Below are 22,670 nucleotides of genomic sequence, written 5' to 3'. Positions count from 1 at the left end.
TAGCTGACAAATGATACTACTGCTAGGATATCTCCTACTCATGCTAGCTGTCTTGGATTAAAAAAAAAAAAAGAGTGTCACCTTAAAAATAAAAGGTGGAGCTAGGGACAGTGACAGTGGTGTACCTATCTTCTCAACTACTTGAGAGCTGAGGTGGGAAGATTGCTTGAGCCCAGGAGTTCAACTCCAGCCTAGGCAACATGAGGAGACCCCACTCACCTCTAAACAAATAAATAAAAGATGGAAGAAAAGGTGTACAGAAACCAAAAAACCATTCATGGAACACCTATTCAGTGCCATGTGCCTGTCACTGTGCTCTATCTGCATTGCCTCTTTTAATTTAGTCACGGGAGGACTTTCTGAAGGTCACAGAGGAGTAGATGTAAGAAGAGAGGCAAGTTTGCTGCTTCAGTTCATTGTACTTTATATTGTACAGTTTCATTGTAGTTTACAATGCCAAATGCAACTGACAGGGTGCCAGATGGCAACAGTTGCCAAATGCAACTGACAGCACTTCCCAGATTTCACAGCCTGAAAACTGGACACTGCGGTGTCTCTGAAATGCAACCACCAACAGCTCTGAGCTCATCACTGGAAAATGTTTCTAAAATATCTGAAGTTTAGGCCAGGTATGGTGGCTCAAGCCTGTAATCCCAGCACTTTGAGAGGCCGAGGCAGGTGGATCACCTGAGGTCAGTAGTTCAAGACCAGCCTGGTCAACACGGCGAAACCGCATCTCTACTAAAAATACAAAATTAACTGGGCATGGTGGTGCATGCCTGTAATTCCAGCTGCTCATGAGGCTGAGGCAGGAGAATTGCTTGAACCCAGGAGGCAGAGGTTGCAGTGAGCTGAGATCGTGCCACTGCACTCCGGCCTGGGCAACAGAGCAAGACTCCATCTAAAAAAAAAAAAAAAAAAAAAAATTCCAAAGTCTTGAAGCACCAATGTGCCCTGGAACAGGCTCCTGAGAACCTCAGTTCAAATCCCACCTTAGCCCTGAGTAAACGGCCTCACCACCCTACACTGCAGATTCCTCAGCAGTATGGGAATAATGGAGGACCTACCCCCCTGGGTTGTAGTGAGGATGACATAACACAAGGATGAAAGTGTTCAGCTTATAGGAAATGCTCTGATACTACCAGTTGCCTCACTCCTCCTCCATTTTCACATCCTTTAAAAAGGCAGGGGTTTTATTGTGGTCGTTGTTTTTGCCTTTTGCCTGGTCAAGTAATCTGTCTCAGAGACTAGAAATCACCTTTCCTAGTAGTTACATTCTCCTCCTCCATACAGGTAACCATTCAGCTCCTTAGTAGAGGAGCCTGAAATTTTTTTTGTTTCGTTTTGCTGTAGTTGCTTGTTGTGATTTTTCAAATTAGGAAAATGTTTTCATGTGTTCTGATGAAACTGTATTGTGAAACACATTGTATTTAACATACCAAGTAGTAGTAAGAATAAAGGACAACTAAAAAGCTTGAAAATATGGATTTCAGGGTCTCAGTCCCAGAAAGTCGAACTGTGTGGGTGTGGGACAAGCACCAGGAATCTGTAACTGAGTGCACGTGGTTTTCACCACAGTAAAATATGTTGATGTACGGTAATCAACTCACAATACTGACCTCCTAGGATATCACCTCCTAAAGGCTACAGCTTTTGTTACAAAATAACATGATATATCAGCATTAAGTATAAAGGATAAATGTATTCAATCTTAAAAATCCACAATATCCCATATTCTAAGTCACATACTTCACACTTCAACATGTATTTGTATCTTGATAGAATAAAACATTTCTAGTCACTACATAAATGTTTGTGTATTCTCCAGTTAACATACTCCAGGAGTACCTTGAACCCTTATGCGATTAAATATAACCATCCCCTCTTTCACTTCCACATCTCCTAGGTGCTAAACTTGCATTTTGATCCTCTGCCTCTCTGGTCCAGCAGGTGGAGCTGGGGAACCTGTGGAAGGCAGGACAGCAGGGCATCTAGCAGCAATCGCCTCCTCGCTAAAGGACATTGGTGAAAAAGGAAAGTACAGGAGTCTTCGAGAGAAAAGGATTCTGGGCAGAGTTCCCAGGGATGCAGCTACCCAGCGCATGAAAATGCCTTTTCCTTCTCTACCCGGGCTCCCTTCTAAACATTGAGGGAAAAAAAACAGAAAGGCACTGGGGTCAAAAAAGGAGAAAGGAGGAAAATCCTGCCGTATTGTAACCTAATCTTTGGGATCTATATAGAAAACTGAGAGGAGGTGTTTCCTAGGACGGTCTACTTACCTCCTGTTCATTAAGAGGAGATTCAGGCCAGGCGTGGTGGCTCATGCCTGTAATCCCAGCACTTTGGGAGGCCAAGGTGGGTGGATCACTTGAGGTCAGGAGTTCAGGACCAGCCTAGCCAACACAGTGAAATTCCGTCTCCACTAAAAATACAAAAAAATTAGCCGGACATGGTGGCGAGTGCCTGTAGTCCCAGCTACTCGGTAGGCTGAGGCAAGAGAATCACTTGAACCCGGGAGGCAGAGGTTGCAGTGAGCCGAGATCATGCTACTGCACTCCAGCCTGGGTGACAGAGCAAGACTCCATCTCAAAAAAGGAAAAAAAAAAAAAAAAAGAGGAGATTCAGCCCCCTCAACTGAACCATGACTGAAATCTCTCCACGCCATGCAGAGGGAACCAGGGACAGAAACTCAGGAGCAATCGACTCGCAAGCCCACTCAGTATGCTGAATGTGACACATTCACTCTTTGCTTATGATTGGGACATGCACAGCTGTTGTGGGAGTCATAAAGGAGGGAAGGTGCTAGGAAGTGCTGGCAAGGGTGGAAATAAGATGGAGGTGCCACAGTGAGCTTTAATCGCCTAAAAAGCCACTCTCCACAACTTCTCGGGAAACTTCTGAAGATGAAAACACAAAAATAATTCAGCTTCAGACAGCAAATTTGGGCTTGTTTTCAATCTGACAGAGAGCTGCAACACAAAGCATGCCCTCTTCAAAGCAGCTCTGCAGCAGACGGTTATCTCTAGGAACTGTGCATTTGATGAGCATCACAGGTGGCTGTACTTCCATGCAAACAGATCTTCTGAACCTCCTTCAAGGATGCCAATAATATGAATTCCCTTCAATCACATGCTTAGAAAAGAGAAGGGAGATGCTTAAAGCACCAAGGTTTAGGTTTTGTTTAAAACCAGTAATAACAAAATTTGGTTTGGGGAAGGCTGTTTGCAATTCCCCTTTGCTACCCCAATTCAACCTATCCTCCGACCCCACACCCATGCTATTCTTCTTTACCTTCCCCTCTCACACCTCTACACACAGTAAAGGATATGTACCTCTCTGTGTTTAGAAGTGAAATACCAAGTCTGAGGAGCACGCAGGATAAGCTATTAGCAAAAAAGAGTAACAGCTAATACTTGTTGAGCACTTATTATCTGCCCCTCTGCCAAGCATTTTACATGCATTATTTCCTTGAATCCTTATAACCATCCTGGGAACTTCATTTTCCAGGTGAGAAAATCAAGGTTCCAAAAGATTAAATAATTTGCTCAAAGTCACATGGCTACTAAGCAGCAAAGTCAAAATTTGAACCCAGGTTGTCTGGCTTGACAGCCAAAGATGTAATGACTAAATTGCTTAAGAGATGCAGTTAGTTTCCACGAATTTCTGATAAAGGCTAAGAGGGCACGCTGTCTCCATGGGAGGCCTAACAGCCTCCAGCAGCCCCAGCAGCCTGCAGTGCAGAGTAGACACCTGCCAGAAGAAGGCAGTGCAACCCCAGGCAGTACTCAGTCTCAGGATGCCATAGAGCCAGGCAAAGGTGGCCACAGATGAACTTCCCAGGGAGGGGTGAGTACTGGCTTGATGAAATGGTATAATGTTTTTTTAATAAAAGGAAGAGATTAAATGGCATTATACGGAGTATCATGCTGAGATTTAAGGATCTTGGTGCTAGCATTCCTGATCTTGAACAGGCAGCTCAAATAAGCTTAACACGTGGGTTTCATTGAAAAAATTAACCTGTTGCCAAGTAAAGTGTCTCAAAGAATTGGAATGTTGTCAAACTAGCTTAACACCACGAAATGGTACAACTTAATGAGAGACTCTATAAATCTCGAGGAATACAACACACGGCTCTCTCTCCAAAAAATTGTAATTTCACAAGTGGTTTGGTGTCTTTCCTGGGCACGCACACACATTGGTAGGTGAAATGTAACTAAAAGCTGTTTTTTTATTTGAGAAAAATTTCTTCCATTTCAATGCCTTTCAAATCATTATACTAACTTTTTCAGTTAAAAAAAAATTCAAATAGCTGATACAATCATGCTACATAGTTTTCTTTAAAAGTCTACTACTCAATCTCCTGGAGATATAACACACATTTCTGAGCATGAAAGCACTAATATTAAAGTAAAACAAAACCAAGCCAGTGATTCAGTGCTGAACCCAAAAGATAGGGAGGTTCTAATGATTCTCGCAAATCAGCAATAGCCTGGATCCAGCACCCTGGACATAGATGAATGGATGGAGAAGGAAAGGAAAGAGGGAGGGGGAGAAGGAAAGGAAGGAGGGAGGGGGAGAAGGGAAAAAAAGCAGAAAAGGTTTGACTGGAAAGAAAAAGTAAGATATAGAAATTCAGCTCTATTTGCTCCTGAGAAAAGCATGCCAGCTACTCACCTGTCTACTGCTTCCACATCAAAGCAAAACCTCTTCTCAATGGAGTCTGTTTTCCGCCGTGTGCAGGATTTGAGGGTAACTGATTCATCTTCTCCCTAGTGGGAACACACAGACTATCAAGATGAGGCCAGAATGGGAGCTCTACTCCTCCCAGGACATACATGACATGTAAACAGGAGCAATCATTTCATCTTCTCAAATCTGAGTGTTCATGACCATGGGCAGTGGAAGGGTGACTATAAACCTTTCCAGGACAAAGCCTCATGCAGCTTACATTCATATACCATGTTAGACTTGGACCCAAACATCTTTAGTATGGGTGGATCATGATGGCACCGCATCAGTCCATGGTAGATAAACGAGTGTTGACATTGTTTTAATTTGCAGGTTTGATAAGAGTAGAAGAAGATGGTCTCCTCCTAACTCTGAGCTTCTATGATCTTGGGTTGGTCATCACTTCTCCAAAAAAATCTTCCTGGACCAGAACAAATATCCCCAGAACATGTTCACAAAGCACCATGTACCTCTCCCTCCATCACAGCACTGACCATAGCTGAAACTGCGCATTGATATAGGTGATGAATACAATAATGTCTCTCTCTCCATTAGACCACAGGACCCTGAGAACAGAGACTGGGTCAAATTTTGCTTACTTTTGTCTCCTGGGCCCAACTGGATCCTAGAAAAGAGTAGCTCCTCAATAAATACATTTTAACAACTTTACTGACATATGATTAAGGTATAAGCTGTACATGTTGAACTGTACAACTTATAGATTTTGATGTCATATACATCCATGAAACCAACACCACAACCAAGCCAGCAAACAATTCCATCATCCCCAAAAGTTTCCTTGTATCCCCTGGCAATCCATCCCTCCTCCTAGTACATCCCCAAGCAATCGCTGAATCTGCTTTCTGTCACTATAGATTAGTTTGCATAGTCTATAATTTTATATAAATGGAACTACACAGTATGTGCTCTTTTTGTCTGGCTTTTTTCACTTAACATAATTGCTTTGCTATTCATCTATATTGTTGTGCATATCAAGGGCTTATTTCTTTTTATTGTTGAGTAGTATTCCATTGTTCAACTGAATGTGACAATTTCATCTCATAGCACTAGTTTATTGCCCAGAAACACAGAAGTTGCTGTCCCTGATTTCTTCTTACTGTCACTTAGGAATTTGTTAGGGTTTCTGTTTCTCCTGCCTCTGTCAATCTTTTTTATCTAAACTAACAGGGGAAATTAGCAAGCTTGCCCAGTTTGTTGAAATAACAGAAAGTGTGGCTACATAAGGTAAAATTTAGCCACCCACTAATATCAGAAGAGCAAACAAAACACAGAAGGCCTAGGAGGAGACAGTTTATATTCACAGGCCTTACACCTATTGTCTTCCACTGAATAGCAAAGATTAATTTCTCAGACAGAACTGCTCTTTCTCTAGTCTGTAAAATATCTGAGTGCAAACACCCAAACATAAGAGATTCTGACTTTGCTGATGTCTAACTATAAATCTGATTTAATGGCTATGGACCAGCTTCCACTTTGAAAGATTACATGAGGTGTCCCAGAGAAATGGGAGGGAATAGGGATATATAAAGGATCACCAAATACATGCAGAAAGAGGAGGAAGATTAATATTCTGTTCCAAGGATGACCATACCATATCAGCAAAAATCTATAAAGATGGTCTGTTCAACTACTGATTGCTTTAAAAAGTGGGGGACGTGGATATCACTTAAACAAGTAAATGAAAAGTTATAACCATGACAAATTCTGTTTTTAAAAAGCCAAAGTTAAGGAGATCTGACCTGGTCAGGAAGGTTAGGAAAAGCTTTCTTGAGCTGAAACTGAAAGAATTCATAGGAAATAAAATAAGGAGGAGGGAATGGAGCAGGTGGACAGGCCCTGGGGTCAGGGTCCACATAGGCTTGGAGAAACAGCAGGGCAGCTGGTGTGGCTAGAAGCCCAGAGTGAGGGAAAGTAGAAAGAAGAAGACTTTGAGGAGTGACAGAGGCAAGACCATGTAGGATTCTCGTTTGTATCCTGAGAGCAGCAGGAAAATAAAGAAGGGTTTCAATCAAAAGAAGGGATAGGATCGGTTTTGGGCTACTCCAGATCTGCAGAGGTGCCTCAGGTCAGAGTGTAGGATGCAGGGAAATTCTTCCGTCACACACAGGGTCTGGTCTCCAGGAGGATGTGGCAAATCTGCTCACAACTCCAGATCTGAAGCTGTGAGAACAGTGGGTACTTTTAAAGGAAAATAATCCAAATGAAAAGGACAGTGAGGGAACCTAACAGGTGGAGAAAGAGCATGTTAGGAAAAAAAAACACCCAATTATCTAGGTTAAAAGATATTTATGTTATCTATTTATCTATGTTCTATCTACCTCTAGCTCCTAGGAGAGCGCTGTTCAAACATGTATGCAGGCCAAACATAGTAGAAAACACTGGTAATCCCAGTACTTTGGAGGCCAAGGTGACCAGGAGTTTGAGGCCAGCCTGGGCAACATAGTGAGACTCATCTCTATTTCTTCTTTTTTTCTTTTTTTGAGATGGAGTCTCGCACTGTCGCCCAGGCTGGAATGCAATGGCGCCATCTTGGCTCACTGTAACGTCCACCTCCCAGGCTCAAGCGATTCTCCTGCCTCAGCCTCCCAAGTAGCTGGGATTACAGGCATGCGCCACTGCACTTGGCTAATTTTTGTATTTTCATTAGAGATGGGGTTTCACCATGTTTCCCAGGCTGGTCTTGAACTCCTGACCTCAGGTGATCCACCTGCCTCAGCCTCCCAAGTGCTGGGATTAACAGGCGTGAGCCACCACATCCGGCCTCGGTCTCTATTTTTAAAAAATATATACAACAACATCACATGATTCCTCCACACAATCGAGAAGACATCACCTCTAGACAGCCAGTCCTCATATTTCCTTCACCCTTAAGCTGAGGAAATAGTGATGTCATGGGAAGTATAATGAGTTCAGAATCAGGAGATTCAGACTGTGGAAAGAGGGTTTGAGCACCAGCTCTGTAACTTGTTAAATGACCTTAGAAATCATACTCTCTCCTAACCTCAATGTCCTCCTTTGTAAAAGGAGGAAAACTGGATCAAACAGGGTAATATAAATAAAAGGTTGCAGAAAAATATAAAACATAATTTAAATGTAAGGAATTACTAGGAAAATTAACTCTTATAATATCAAGGTCCTAATATAGCACCCATTATGTGTCAGGATTTGTTCCAAAAAATTTATATATACTAAATTCACATAAACCTCTTCACTACCCAATGACATGCTTTCTAGTAACTCTCTAAAGTCTCTGGAGAACCAAACATCCACTATAATTGGTTTCTACCCTTCACTTTCAAGTGTGATAAGAAAGGAATAGAGAAAATACAGAAGAGTTCTTCATTAAAAGTCTGAGAAAGCCCAAGATAAAAGGCCCAAAAACAGACTGTGTGAGAGAACAATTTGGTGAAGCTGATTTCTAGAAGGACTAAGAATTGGGAAGGGACTAAGGCTCAATCCAAGGAAAGCAGGCACAACTCTGTTTCCAGTTCATGAAAACTAGGGGACACCTAATAATGTAGGTTTTTAATATTCCTCCTAAATGTAATTTCTCTGTTATGACATTTTAATGTCTGTTTTCCTGAGATTATTTATAAATCAATCCTGCCCCTGCCAAGAAACATAAAAAGGGCTTTGTTATTGCTTTGATTCAGGGAAGGAACAGAGATGCTGATAAACTTCTCTATCATGGCTTAAGTAAAAGAAAGCCAGGAAGAAAAACTGGAAGTGGAAGAGAACAAGGGGCACAACATGGCTGAGTACCTAACAGTAATGACAACAGCACCTAATAGCGCTGGCCCAGGCAGACTGAGAGCAAAGCCAGCACTTTTAACCCCTACTCTATAATGCCCACACACACGCAAACTCAACACGTTGCATAAAAATGTACTGCAGAGAGGACCGAAGTGGAATGCTTGTAGAGGACTAGTTTATCGACAGGTTAGACACAAATGAAAAACTATTTAAGCTGAAGACAGAGTAAGAGAAATTATTCAGAATATAGTCAAGAGACTCAAACAGATAAAACATGTAAATATTTTTATTAAAAACATTTAAATATCTCCAGAGGGAGACAATAGAATGGGAAGGAGGCGAAACTCAAAGGGATAATTGGTGAGAATTTTCCAGAGTTATTGGAAGAGACCAAATCTCAAATTCTGGAAAACCAAAAACTCCCAAGCAATAGATTAAAAAAGAAAAAAATCAAAGCTAGGGCTATCATAATGAAATGTAGAATATCAAAGGAAGAAAATAAAGTATAGGAGCAAAGAGAAAAGACAGGTCACCTCCATAGAAATGCATGTGGCCTGCTGTGGGAACACTCAGAGGAGACTCACAAGCAGGCAGGAGGCGAGAGGCAACAGCCAGGAGGAGGGAAGAACTAGGAGCATTCAAGGAGCTGCCCAATGGCGGGGACACCAGGGAGCCATATGTGCCCAACTGTCTCTTCCAAAGATAGCTACATATCACCTTCTATGCCACGTGCTTTTCTTACAATGAGACTTTGATGCCCCTCCCATGGAGAGGCAGGGTCTACCTCCTCCCCCACTGAAACTGAGAGGGCTACTGTGACCATTTTAACCAATAGATAAGGTAAAAGTAAGGCTCTATGACTTCTGAGATTAAGTCATGAAAAGGCAGGCAATGCAGTGTCTACTTTAGTTTCTAGAACATTCACTCCTAAAACCTTTTGCTGCCCTGAGGCCACCATGCTGTGAGGAAGCCCAAACTTGCTAATACAGAGAGACCAAATGGCGAGGCCCTGGGAGTATGCAGAGAAAGAGGGAAAAGGGAAGAGAAGGATACAGGAGAGAGGATGACAGCTGTATCTGGCCAGCTTGAGCTGCTTCAGACCCTCCTTGTTCTAGCTCTAGCTACTGTCTGCTTAGTACTTTATGAGAAACCTCAAGCCTGAACCACCCATCCAAATGCCCCCTGAATTCGTGACCCACAGAAACAATGAGAAATACTAAAATGATTGCTGTTGTTTTAAATGTTGCTAGGTTTTGGGGTGACTTGTTACACAGCAATAGGTAACCAGGACATCTATGTTGCCACTGGCAGCTCTCCAGGTATCAAGTGGGAGTGGGACTGAATCAGTTTCACAGGATGAGGTTATTCAATAATTTTTAGCATATAAAAATATTTGATACGCTTGATATTGTATATATGTGAAATACAAAAATATTTCTTAACTGCAGTTCCTAACGTAAGTTAGAGCTAAGAGTAATCATCTTATTTTAGCGATTCTTCAGCCTCTTAGGCTTCCTGGAACTACTATATAAAAATTTTTTAAATTATTAATTTTAAATTTATGATGAAACATAAATATAACACTGGAGGTGTTACTTTATACATGCATTATAATCATTATATGTTAGCCAAGCAAATCAAACATCAAATTTTAAAAATGAACTCACCCCTTTTCCTCCTGACTTTTGGTCAAATGGTACCATGGTGATTTGTTTGGAATCCCGTTGATATGTACAGTAGTGCTTCACCCAAGAAGTTCCAAAGTGACCTGAAAGGTAATATTTCCCATAAAATATCTATACATTCCACTGTATGCTATACATCATGAGCTGGAAAAACCACAACCCATAATTCATAATGCTCATCTACCCTTAAACTATGTTAGAAGTAATATATTCTCCACACTAGCTAGAATGAATAGACAGAAATCTGATCCCACAGGCTCAAATGAAACCAACCCCGGGATTTCCCCCAGGGACCAAAGAAGACTGTTTCCCATTAATGCTACATCCAGTGGGTCTTAAAATACAACGGAAGTAAAGGTTCCCTGGGGAAACTAATCCACGTTCCCATCATCAAGCCCCAACTGAAGTTTCCACTCTCTTCACTGACAGGAGTAAGATGATTGAGGAGAGAACGCAGAAAGCCTCCTCCAAGCGCTTGTGACCATTCCCATCTGTTGCGATGACATCATGCTTCCCACACAGCTGCTCTGTGACTCTGTGCACAGACATCAGGGGTTCTGACCTACTTCCAAACCCCTAACTTACTTTAGCAGAACTCAGGAAGATCTGAAAAGCAGACAAGGAGAGCTCAGAGACACCAGAGATGCAGAGTGGAAGTGACTGTCAATGCCCACACGTAACCTCTAAGGACTATGTCCCTCAAGATTAGTATGTCACCTCAAGAGGGAGGTGCCATGCAGTCGTATTTTGGCCAAGTCTCTGATTTTACTCAGTGCTTAGCCAATTACTTGAAAACAAAGCACTATTAAAGGAAGAAGGCATTAGTCAACCTGCAAAGGACTTCAACCAATACTAGTTTTAGGTGCTTATGGAGATCACACAGCAGAAATTGTTAAAAAAAAAAATTGTTTAAACATAAAGAGAATTAGCAGACATTTAATAATTATCAATGGTATGGCATGACTGCCAACTGCAAGTGTTAGATGTCATTTAGTAAACTTAAAAAACAAAACAGTAAATGTTTCCACTGGGCCGTCAAGGACAAATGAAAATACAAACCATCTTAGTGTATTCTTACAGATTGGGGAAAAAATTCCAGCAATTGAACAACACAAAGATTCCCAAAGCACTGTATCTTGGACAACTTGAGCATCAAGATAAATAAGGACAGTGATAAATTATAGCCTCCTGAACAAAATAGGAACCCATAAATCCAAACTGACAATGGAAAGATGGATAACGGACGGATGGATGGATGGATAGACAGTAGGAAGGGAGAGAGGGAGGAAGAAAGAGGAGCAGGACTCTTCCTTACATAAGTACACTGAATGGCAGCTATTAAATGTGGAGGGGTTGGTGGAACTGAGAAGTCACCATTTTGCAACCATCATAGTAAAGATCAGCTCAGGCAAGGATTGTCAATGGATGCTAAATCTATGGAGGTAAAGTGTGATAAGGAGAAGGATATTTCCATGATCTTAAGGTGTTACCTTCAGATTGCTAATTAGTTACAAGGGGAAAATAGTGACTGTATAGTGGAGAAACCAGACAATACCTTGACTGGGTGATCGAAATTTACATCACCACTGAGGGGCAGGTCGACACCACATGTGTCCAGATGTGGCCCCAGAGAAGAACTCTTATGTAGGATTTGACCAGAGATGCATAATCCAGATCTAATCATGAAGAAACACCAGATAAACCCATGCTGAAGAAAACTGTATAAAGGAACTGGACTGTGTTGTTCAAAAATGTCAATGTCATGAAAGACAAAGAAAAGCTGGAGAACTGTTCCAGATTAAAGGAGACTAAAGTCATGACAACTAAATGCAGTATGAGGTTCTGTACTGGAGAACAACGAAATGCTTTAGAAGGCCATTATTGATACAACTGGCAAAACTGGAATACGGACTGTAGTTCAGATTAAATATTGCACCAATGTTAAATTTGATATTAGGTTGGTGCAAGAGTTCAATTGCGATTTTAGCCATTACTTTTAATGGCAAGAGTTCAATTGCGATTTTAGCCATTACTTTTAATGGCAAAAACCATAATTACTCTTGCACCAACCTAACAGATGTGTTTACATAAAAAGAATATCTTTTATTCTTAGAAAATACTCACTACTGAAGAAGCATGGTATATGCAACCATATTCTCAAATGACTCAGAAAAAAGTGTGTATGTGTGTGTATGCAAGTTGTACTCACATGAATACTCACACACCCACACAGAGAGAGAAGGAATGATATCATTGTGGCTAAATGTTAAAAATTGGTGCACTGGGTAAAGGGTTTATGGTTGTTCCTTACACCATTGTTGCAACTTTTCTGTATGTCTGAAATTATTTCAAAATAACAAGTTACAAAAAATTTAAAATTAAAAAAAGTGCTGTATCCCCATCATGTGCTCTGGACTGTGTTAGGGAACAAAAAAGTGTCCTCGTGATAATCAACACACTAATGTTGAAAGAGCATGTGAAGTGTCTGAATAAAAGCGTGTGATATGAGAGTGCAAAAAAACAACATTGATTTTATATATGTAAGTGAATGATATATTAACAAATTAAGTATTATAGGTGGACTTTGAACTATATTTTTAGAGTCCTAAAAATTTATATTTTCAAGTAGACCTAAAACCTTTTGCAGGGATCTTCTCACTGGGCAAAGAGGGGATCACTTTTTATTCAGGCATACACAAAACACACAACTGAAGTAGTTACATTTCTTATAAACCTCAACAGGCTCATCTCTGTAAGAATAAGGAATGTAATCCTCATCACAGCCAATACTCCAACACCACTACTGCCCCACTGTTACCAGGAAACTTAAGTCCAAACAAATTTTTGAGTAATTACTAAATAGAATAATTAGTGAAGCCAAGTATTTCTATTCTATCCCACCGGAAAGCTATTAGGAGTGAAGACATCTGCCTAACTCTACATGAAGAGCAGGACATGAAAGAACACAAAACCTGCAAAAATCTGAAAAGACCAATGTTCTCTACCAAAGGACTAGGAGAAGAATTACCCACTAAAGAAAAAACATTCACTTTCTTTCGTTCCTAGCATTGCATACATGAATTAAGTCTGAATGTGCTATCCCTAAACGGCATGGCCCCATCACAGAGCCTTTCCCCAGCCATAAGGCATGAACTTGTGAGTCATCACTAAAATGTCCATGTTAGCAGCACCTGGCATTCCTTTCCTAGACATCACTGGCAGAACAATGAGTATTCTTGGCTCTTTTTTTTTTTTTCTTTTAAGAGACAGGGTCTTGCTCTGTCACCCAGGCTGGAGTACAGTGGTGGCAATCTCAGCTCACTGCAGCCTCCACCTCCTGAGCTCTTATAAACCTCAACAGGCTCACTCCAGTAAGCAATCCTCCCACCTCAGCCTCCCAAGTAGCTGGGCCCACAGGTGCACACCACCACACCTGGCTACTTTTTGTATTTTTGTAGAGACAGGGTTTCACTATGTTGCCCAGGCTGGTCTTGAACTCCTGAGCTCAAGCAATCCACCGACCTCAGCCTCCAAAAGTGCTGGGATTACAGACATGAGCCACCGCATGCAGCCTTCTTCTTGGCTCTTGAAGTGAGCCTTTGTTTCTACTTTTCATAAAATTCAAGTGTTGGAATGAAATGAGTTGAGGAGAAGAGGAAAAAGGCCTAAGTCATGATTGTTTGGGCCTTGCTGAAACAATGTCAAATGAAAACAGAATCACCAAGTATTAAGTCTACCAAAGGATACACTGCTGATAGATAACAGGGGCCTAGCATGTAAGACCTTTCCAAGGCTGCTATGCTCAGGGTATGGTACATAAAGCTGGACTAGGGGTACAGGAACCCCAAGAGTAGAGTAACACTAGAGAGAGAAGAGCAACCACAGAGCCTTAAAGAATTGCAGGTTCCCAAAGGAATTCCCATTCATAAAGAAAAACAAAGGTAGACAAGATTCTGTGGACATCATCTTTCCCTTTGGAAAGATGAACTATAAAATTGTTCTTGTTATCCAAGCATGTATTTACAGTAAGGTAGGCACCGCTGGATACATCCTCCACCTTCTAGGTAAGAGGCCTGAGTACATCCCAAGCTGTTGCTAGTCAAAGCACTCACGTTTCTCCTGCACGTAGAGGTATCCCTCCATGGTGTAGGGGCTGATGGTCTTGTGCTCAAGGGGATTCTCCTTCATCTTTTTCATCAGTGATTCCACTTCTGATCTAGTGCCTTCAAAGCGATTTCTTGTCTAGGATGAAAATAATTTTATTCAAATCAAAGAAACAAAGTATCTGTTTTAACAATCCAGATCAACCTAACAGAATCCTTAAATCTAAAATGAGATAAAGGACATTCAACCTTCCAGGAACTGGCCAAATACTCCCTTATGAGAAGTATACTTTGGCCTTAAAGTCCTATACCAGAATGACTCTCAAACTCTAGTGACTATCAAAATCACCTAGGGATCTTATAGAAAATGCAAATGCCCAGCCCTCACTCCTACAGATCAATTCAGCACCTCTGGATGCCAAAAAGTGTGTTTTACAATAAGCCTTCCAGGTGATTCTGATTCAGATGCTCTAGGGCCCTGTATGACTTAAGGACCTAGGCGTTCATTTCTCCAGCTGCCGTGAATGTTGCTTGCTGATGGCTCACAGATGAGTCCCTCCTTAAAAGGGGAGTTCCTTCACTCAAGGTCAGCCTGCACCCAATGACTAGACAAGGCTAGAGGAAAGGCAGAAGGGGGTTGAAAGCCTGGCCCCCTTGCTTGTATTCAGGGCGACTGTGAAGGATCATCCCAGCTCCAGAGCCTCCCCTGCACTGAGACCTCTGCTGCATCTGCATCACAGCTCTATTTCCCCCTCTGCGAGTCCAGGTGCCCTCACTCTGTCACAGGTGTTTTCACCAGCATTGCCCCCACCTCCAGTAAGCCCACTGCATGTCAATCTCGATTTCAGAGCCTGCATTCTGAGAAACCTGGCCTAAGGGGAAGCCATGCTTTGTGAAACCTTTTCCAAGATTCTGCAACTTCCTGTTCTCTGAGACAACACTGACTACTATGTAACCTCCAGGCTTCTAAAACCCATGCAGTACAACCCACATGGACACAAGATCACCTAGAGACAAAGAAAATAAGAAGAATAACATGGTCCAATCCCACAGTGAAGAAGGAGGCTCAAGCCCCAGTGACTGCTAACCAAAAAGCCCTATGCAGGATTCTGTGCACCAAAAGGTCCTGTGTTTAAACCTTGGGAATGCTGACCACACTGGGAGTGAAGCACGGACTTGGATTTCCTGCCAGCCTTCCTAAGAGTTGGACAAGAGAACATCCTTTGAGCTGGAGGCCAGCATGTGTCCCCAGCCCCCATTCCCAGAACACACACTCCACATGGTCTCATGTAGTCAGGCAGCTGGATGCATAGAATGGAGGCTGGGTTGGGCTGGGATTTCCACCGCCAAAGGAAATCCTGACTCCAATGCTACAGACGCTACAGATTTGAAACATAATCAGCAGCAGCACTTCCGAGAACATAAATAGGGCTTTGAAATAATGGAGAAGAGGATGATGGTCTAACTCAGAACCACCAAGCACTCTAGAAACGCCTGCCCCTAGTTTCCCTCTGAACCCAAGCAAGACCCACCCTCCTCACCTACATTCCAAGCCACCTGGATGGTTTCTAGGGCAATCAGGCCCATATTCTGTTTTTCCTTAACCAGAGAAAGGAAGCCTGTCCCTATGCCCACTCACGTTCTGTATGCTAATGGTTAACTGTGTCTTGAAGTCCCCGAAATCCTTGGCCAGTTCGTAACCATGGTGATAGAAAGTGAAGAGTCCTTGCAGGAAGGCCAGCAGCTGTAATGAAGGAAGAAAGGCAAAGGTCACATAACCAGGTTGAAAAGAGGTATTATGTAGCTGTATCTGAGCTCCCAACACTGGCTTGAAAGTCTAAAATAAAGAATAATAATGGCTGACATTTAAAGAGCACCAATTGTGTGCCAGGCACTATGCCCTTCCATGCCCTGGGTGAGTACTCACAACATCCCATGACCTAAGCACTACTGTTATCCCCATTTTAATAATGAGGAAGCAGGTTCAGAGAGGTTAAGAAACTTGCCCCAAAACACACAGTAAGTGGCAGCCAGAACTTGAAACCAGGTCTCCTTGGCACCAACACCCATGCCCTTGCCCTGTGGGCCTCACCACCTGCTGAGAACATCATTTCCTCAGAAACCAAAGACCAGGGTTCTGACTCAGTTTCCCTCTAGTACATTTGTAGTATCAGGTTATTACACAGAAGAGGAAGGCAGAAAAGGAAGTGGGGTGTCCTGAGTCTACAGTCTAACAGGCAAAGTCAAATCAAAGAAAATCATCCAACTGAAGTGTGTTTCCGTGCTTTCCCCAAACTACTCAAAAGTAAACACTATGGATTCCTTTATTAAAATATTTCCATATTCCCACATTTTCACTTATGGTGGTTTCCCTAAATTCTCAATTAAATCCCTCAGGCTAAAAGGTAAGCCCGTTTCATTGTTTAGTCTTGTCTTTAGTGAATGGTAAAAACATCTGTTCACCACAATGCTCACCACACGGCTTCATATACTTAAAAACTATTAATGTCCCCTCCCTGAGCCCCTACCAGCCTTCATTTATCCAAACTAAACAAACAGCATTCCTGTGGTCTTTCCTCTCGGAGCTTACATCCAAACCTCACTGTTGTTATGCTTTCCTGGCCCCTTCTCAAGTTCTACACATCTTCCCTCAGTTCTAAACTTCAACCTGAAGAAAGGATTATAATAAAAGCCCGAACGAGATTTAGGAAAGACCAGCGCCTCACCTCTATCACAAAGCACAGCTCCATGGTATTTGGGGACTATCCCATTAACTTCGGCTTCTGAAGGCTGACCCACATTTTCTGAGGGGTCCACTCTGACCTCCCTGACCTGCCATACCACCTTATTCCAAGACACATTTGCTTTATTTTACATTGTGGTCTTCAGATTTTCAGTCCCTAAATGATTGTTGTTTTTTTTTTTTTACTTGTTAAACATTACTTATTATGTAAAAAAAAAAAAAAAAATTTACTTTCCTTACTAAACATAATCCCATCCCACTTATTTTCACCTAACTAACTCTCCTTTTCTGAGAGGCAGCTATAATAAGTGACGGTAAAGGAATCTCATCCCGCCCCCCCTCCCCCTACTCTCCCACCTTGTTTGCAGCAGGAATAGTAAGCACAAAGGTATATAGCACTGGACCTAAACTCAGAGGGCAGGCCAGCCCAGTTTAATCAAAGATCTGGGCCCTGTGAAGATAAAACCCAGATTATGACAATATGGCCCTTAACTTCCCATTGCCACTGTCCCCGGCCCATCTATCCCCTTAGATTCTCATGGGTGGTGGGAGAGTAGGCATTGCTGAGTCCTCTGGCTATAAAACTATCCAGTGGCACCATATACAGACCCCTAACATAAATCCATGAATGAGTGGTAAGCCCCATCGAGTCACTAGACTGATAATGAATGCTTTTCTTCAAAGACGGCCGAAGGCTTTGGGCTTATTCTATACAAAATACTTTTCTGAGAGGAAGACCCATACCTTTCCTTTTAGATGGCTCCAATAACAGAGGAGAGGAGGCTCCTCTGCCAAACCGAGTCCCAGCAGTCACAGTGAAAACTGTTTTGCCTCTTCTTAACTCTGCTCTCCCTGCTATCTGCAAATGCCCTGCCCCATCGCCTTTCCAAGGCATGACACTACCCCTGACTTGAGAATAACGCAGAAGATAAGCAGCTAATTCCAAGGTCATTCCTCCTATTAACTATGATTTATCCTTCACTTAGAGTAAACAGAGCCTCTCTTGCTCGGGGTAATTAAATATTCTCAAACAGCTCACTAAGATGCCACCTGGGCATACCCACAAGTGCTCCCCAAAGGCAGGGAGTTACTAATATTTACTTTGTTTTTCCTCCTTTAGTCTCATGCCTTGATTGTCCATTTTTTTATGGGAAATGACTCCTTAACATATTGCTATTTTTGGCCCACTTCCCCCTTGCCTCTCTCCTCCCAGCACCTTTTCTCTCCCCCACCCCCAACACTATATGAACCTTTGAAGTATTACAAAGTGGGAAATGAAAGGCCACTCCTCAGGGGGCAGGATGAAGCCCACGGGACTCCAGAGATGGGGGAGCTGTCTGCTTCAAAGAAATGCTTCTACCCAAACACTAGGAGGAAGAGCTTGCTGCAGTCCCACCTGGTTATCAAATAAGAGGGGTCAGCTGTCCACGGGGTAACCACAACATCACAGCCTGACATAGGAAAGATCTTTCCCGCCTCCCTGTGCCTCCTTCTCTATCCTTGTTATCCTAAAAGAATAACCATAAGCAAAACCTATTCCTACTTCCTAGCTGACAACATAATTTATTTTTTTCATTTTAAAAAGCAAAAATCTAATTGCCCAAGTTAATGCTGGCTGCATCACTCTGGATTGTCACCATTCATAGAACAGACCTACTTTACTGGGTTAAACTGTGTCCCCCAAAAAAAGATATGTGGAAGTCCTAATACCTCTGAAGGTGATTTTACTTGGAAATAGGGTCTTTACATGGGTAATCAAGTTAAATGAGGACATTAGGGTGGGCCCTAGTACTTTTACAAAGATGCCATAGCTGGTGTCCTTAGAAAGGTGAAAATGTGGACACACAGACATCCATGGCCATGTGAGGATGAAGGACTGGAGGGAGGCATCTATAAGCCAAGAAATGCCAAACATGATCACAAGCCACGGGAAGCTAGGAGGAAAGGAAGTCACCTTTCACTGCAGGTTTCAGAGGGATCTTGGTGCCAAAACCTTGACTTCAGACTTCTAGGCTTTAGAACTGTGAGACAACAGATTTCTGTTGTTCTAAGACACCCAATTTGTGGTACTTTGTTACAGCAGCCCTAGCAAACTAATACAGCTACCAAGAATCATCCACACAGGCAACAAAGAGAAGGGCAGCTAGTAGAGTGATGAAAAGCTGAGGGGGCTAAGCCACATAACTCCCTTTAACTCATCTTTGACAGGAGGATAACAGTGGTTTTTACTATTGCACAGAGTTGCAGTGAAGATTAATTCAGATCATCCATGTAATGGGCTTAGCACAGGAGTGCTGTCAGGAGCTTCTTGGCAAATGAGAGAGAGAGAGAGAATCAGACTGACGTGTTAGAAGGTGCATTCTGGTCCAGGCCAGACTGGAGAAGGCGGAGGCCCAAGGCAGAATGCAAAGTCCAAAGAAAAGAATGAAGGCCTGCAATGGGACAGAAGCAGAGGGAAAGGAGAGGAAGAGACACTGCACCAAGAAATATTCAGGACGTAAAACTCGGAGGATGCAGGCCTAATGAACATGGAGAATGAGTTCTCTGGGGCATTAGCCAACCTTCAATTACGAAAACTCAGGGAACAGAGGGAATGTGGCTTCACCTTCATGGAGTCAATATGTCATTATCTGCAATCCAAATCTCAAGAACATTTAGTACTGTGACAAGAAAATTAAAGCTTCCAGTGCAAATATATACATACATATACATATATATATGTATATGTACGTGTGTGTATGTGTGTGTGTGTGTGTGTGTATGTGTATATATATATATATATATATATATATATATATCCCAGAAGATCTGATTTAGATCCCAGAAGTCTGATTTTTCTTCCTTGGGAATACTACAACTGTTTCTTTTTCTGAAGGTCAATAATATCCTGGTACTTGAAGTTACTTTCAAGAAACAAATGAACACGGTTGATTTGCATAGAGGTCCCTTACATGACTGGAAGATTCCCTTGACTGTAACCAACTCAAATATGAATACCCACTCCAGCAATTTAGTTCAATAGATTTCTTGCTGGTTTCTTTCCCACCTGTAAGCAATCAAATGCTATTTCATGGAGATGAAAAGTCAGACCCTTCCAGCTCTGCTATTTACTAGATATGATGTTGGACAGGTAAAGAAACTTTTTGTTTCAATTTCTTCATCTGAAAATTGGGATAAAAACAGTACTTACCCTCAGAGATGTTATAAGGTTTGACTGACATACTGTAGGTAAAGCGCTTAGCACGGTACATGACAGTTTCAGATAATATCATCAATTGTTATTTCATGTTCTTCCTTTGTATAATCTAGGCCACTGGCTCAAACTGAAATGTGCAGCTGAATCACGGGGAAGGTTTACTAAACTACAGGCTACTGGGCCCCTCCCTTAAATTTCAGGTCTGGAGTGAAGCCTGAGAATGTGCATGTCTAACACTGAGAATCACTGATCTCATCAGTAGCTTTTTCACTGTATGAATACCTTCTCCCCATCCCCAGCTCCTGAAGCCACTGACCTGCCTAGAAGCTGATGTGCAGAGACAATAACTTCTGTAGAAAAGCAAAGGCCAAACATCTGAATCCTATATCCAGCCTCTCAGCATTTAGTTTAACTTTGGGCAAATCCCTATTACTATCTCTGTCCTAACATGAGACTGAAAATTTCTTTTCATTAGCTCTCCAGGTTTCTCACTGTATGAACTGAAAAATATCTGCACACTACGATGGTTATACTTTTAAATCCCTCTGTCACATCTATAGCATCCATCCTGTCCAAGCTGTCACTGAACTGCTTGCTACCTTGACTAGCTCTCTACTACACACATCTTGCTTACTCCAGTGAGGCTGTGAATGCCTCAGCCACAGCACCTGGGTTTTCAGCATTTTCTATGGTATTCAATAAATACATACTTTTAAAGCTACCAAAACTGTTTATATTAAAACAGGTAGGCCCTGTTAATATTGGTACTTCACTCATTTGCTTAAATAAAAAATAATAATTGCTAAGTTTTTATTTGGTTCTAATCAGGTTCTGTTCTAAGCACCTCACATGGATAAACACTCAGTCAATCCTCATACAACTTTATAAAGTAGGTGATATTACTATCCCCATTCTGCAGATGGGGAAAGTAAGGCTCAGAGAAATAACTTGCCCAAGAACACACAGCTAGTAAATGGCTAGGCTGGGATTTAAATTCAGGGAGTCTAGCTCTAGAATCCTTAACCATGATGCTACTGCTTCTTAAAGTGAAAACTCCCTAAGACATGGACACACTACAACAGAATGCCAGGAAATGGAATGGTAAATCTTTAGAGATTTCTTTTCTCAAAACAGAAGGAAGGAAGAGGTGGAGGAGAGACAAAAGAAGGAGAAGAAGGAGGAGGAAAACCCATTTAGATCAGCAAAGCTAACCAGCTGAGCCCAGCCTAAGCTCGCTGAACCTCACTGATGTGTGAGAAGTAAACATCTATTGTTGTATGAGGTTTTGTGGATACCGTTCAGCAAAAGCCAACAGATAAAATACCTGACTCACTAGGTACACCTACTGAGAGATCAAAGTGGATAACAAAACACTCACCTCAAAAAAGCTGGATGGGCCAATTACAAAAAAAAAATTCATCAAAAGCAAGCAAATTTGGAATAATATTAATCGAAGTATATATAAAGATTATTAGAAATGCACTGTTCTTTTTCTCTAGAAAGTCTGGCAAAAGCAAATAAAAATAATGCTAAAGGCAAATTCTATGTGACAGCATTTGAATTCCTGCCCTGACCACAGGAAGCAAGTCTTCAGTAAACCTGCTTGAAAGGCCAGTTTGTGCTTTAAGCAGGAAAATCAATAAGGCTGCTTTATCTGACAGATAGCTGCTCACACCTAACAGACCCTGTGGAAAGATGGGGATTTTTGACTTGGGACCTTGACTGAAACCACTGCTGGAAGTTAGGTCTAAGGTTTTAATATTCATATATGGAGACTGAAGTAATTGACTTTAAGGAATCTGCCAAATGAGGTAGCTGGGAGTGGTATCCAGAAATTATAGTTCTAGCATAGTAAAAGATGTAGACATAAGGTTCCAAAGCCAATTGGAATCTTTTTTTTTTTTAAGAGATGGAGTCTCACTATGTTGCCCAGTTGCCCAGGCTGATCTCAAACTCTTGGTCTCAAGTGATCTTCCTGCCTCAGCCTCTCAAAGTGCTAGGATTACAGGCATGAGCCACTGTGCCTGGCCACCAATTGGAGTCTTGATGAAACTACTAGCAAGTCTACATGCCTAAAAAAATCCACCCCAAAAGTTTATAAATTAGACATGGGGTACACAATACTCTTTACTAGAAAGAGCGGCCACTTCTTTCAGTTTCTTACAGTTTTATTCTTATTTGCTTAAGAAAATTCTCCTTTCTTGATCGGACATGGTGGCTCATGCCTGTAATCCCAGCACTTTGGGAGGCCGAGGCAGGCGGATCACGGGGTCAGGAGATCGAGACCATCCTGGCCAACATGGTGAAACCCTGTCTGTACTAAAAAATACAAAAATTAGCCAGGCATGGTGGCGTGCACCTGTAGTCCCAGCTACTGAGGAGGCTGAGGCAGGAGAATCGCTTGAACCCAGAAGGCAGAGGCTGCAGTGAGCTGAGATTGC

At 42.0% G+C, this 22,670-nt stretch overlaps 1 protein-coding gene across 14 annotated transcripts in view; it reads right to left on the bottom strand.

Moving 5' to 3' along the window:
- ARHGAP26 (Rho GTPase activating protein 26) overlaps nucleotides 1-22,670 on the bottom strand; it is a 460,401-nt gene that overhangs the window by 311,103 nt on the left and 126,628 nt on the right. For all 14 annotated transcript variants that reach the window (XM_034960692.3, XM_034960694.3, XM_014345105.5 and 11 more), the window contains exons 7-10: nucleotides 15,930-16,034; nucleotides 14,300-14,429; nucleotides 10,170-10,270; nucleotides 4,675-4,769 (exon numbers count right to left, since the gene is read on the bottom strand). In XM_034960692.3, coding sequence (XP_034816583.1) covers nucleotides 4,675-4,769; nucleotides 10,170-10,270; nucleotides 14,300-14,429; nucleotides 15,930-16,034 — 431 coding nt within the window. The remainder of the gene's footprint in view (nucleotides 1-4,674; nucleotides 4,770-10,169; nucleotides 10,271-14,299; nucleotides 14,430-15,929; nucleotides 16,035-22,670) is intronic.

This window comes from Pan paniscus, chromosome 4, assembly GCF_029289425.2.
Source record: "Pan paniscus chromosome 4, NHGRI_mPanPan1-v2.0_pri, whole genome shotgun sequence".
Classification (NCBI taxonomy): domain Eukaryota; kingdom Metazoa; phylum Chordata; class Mammalia; order Primates; family Hominidae; genus Pan; species Pan paniscus.
The sequence above is the reverse complement of the archived record's forward strand: the minus strand, read 5'-3'. Positions and strand labels throughout refer to the sequence as shown.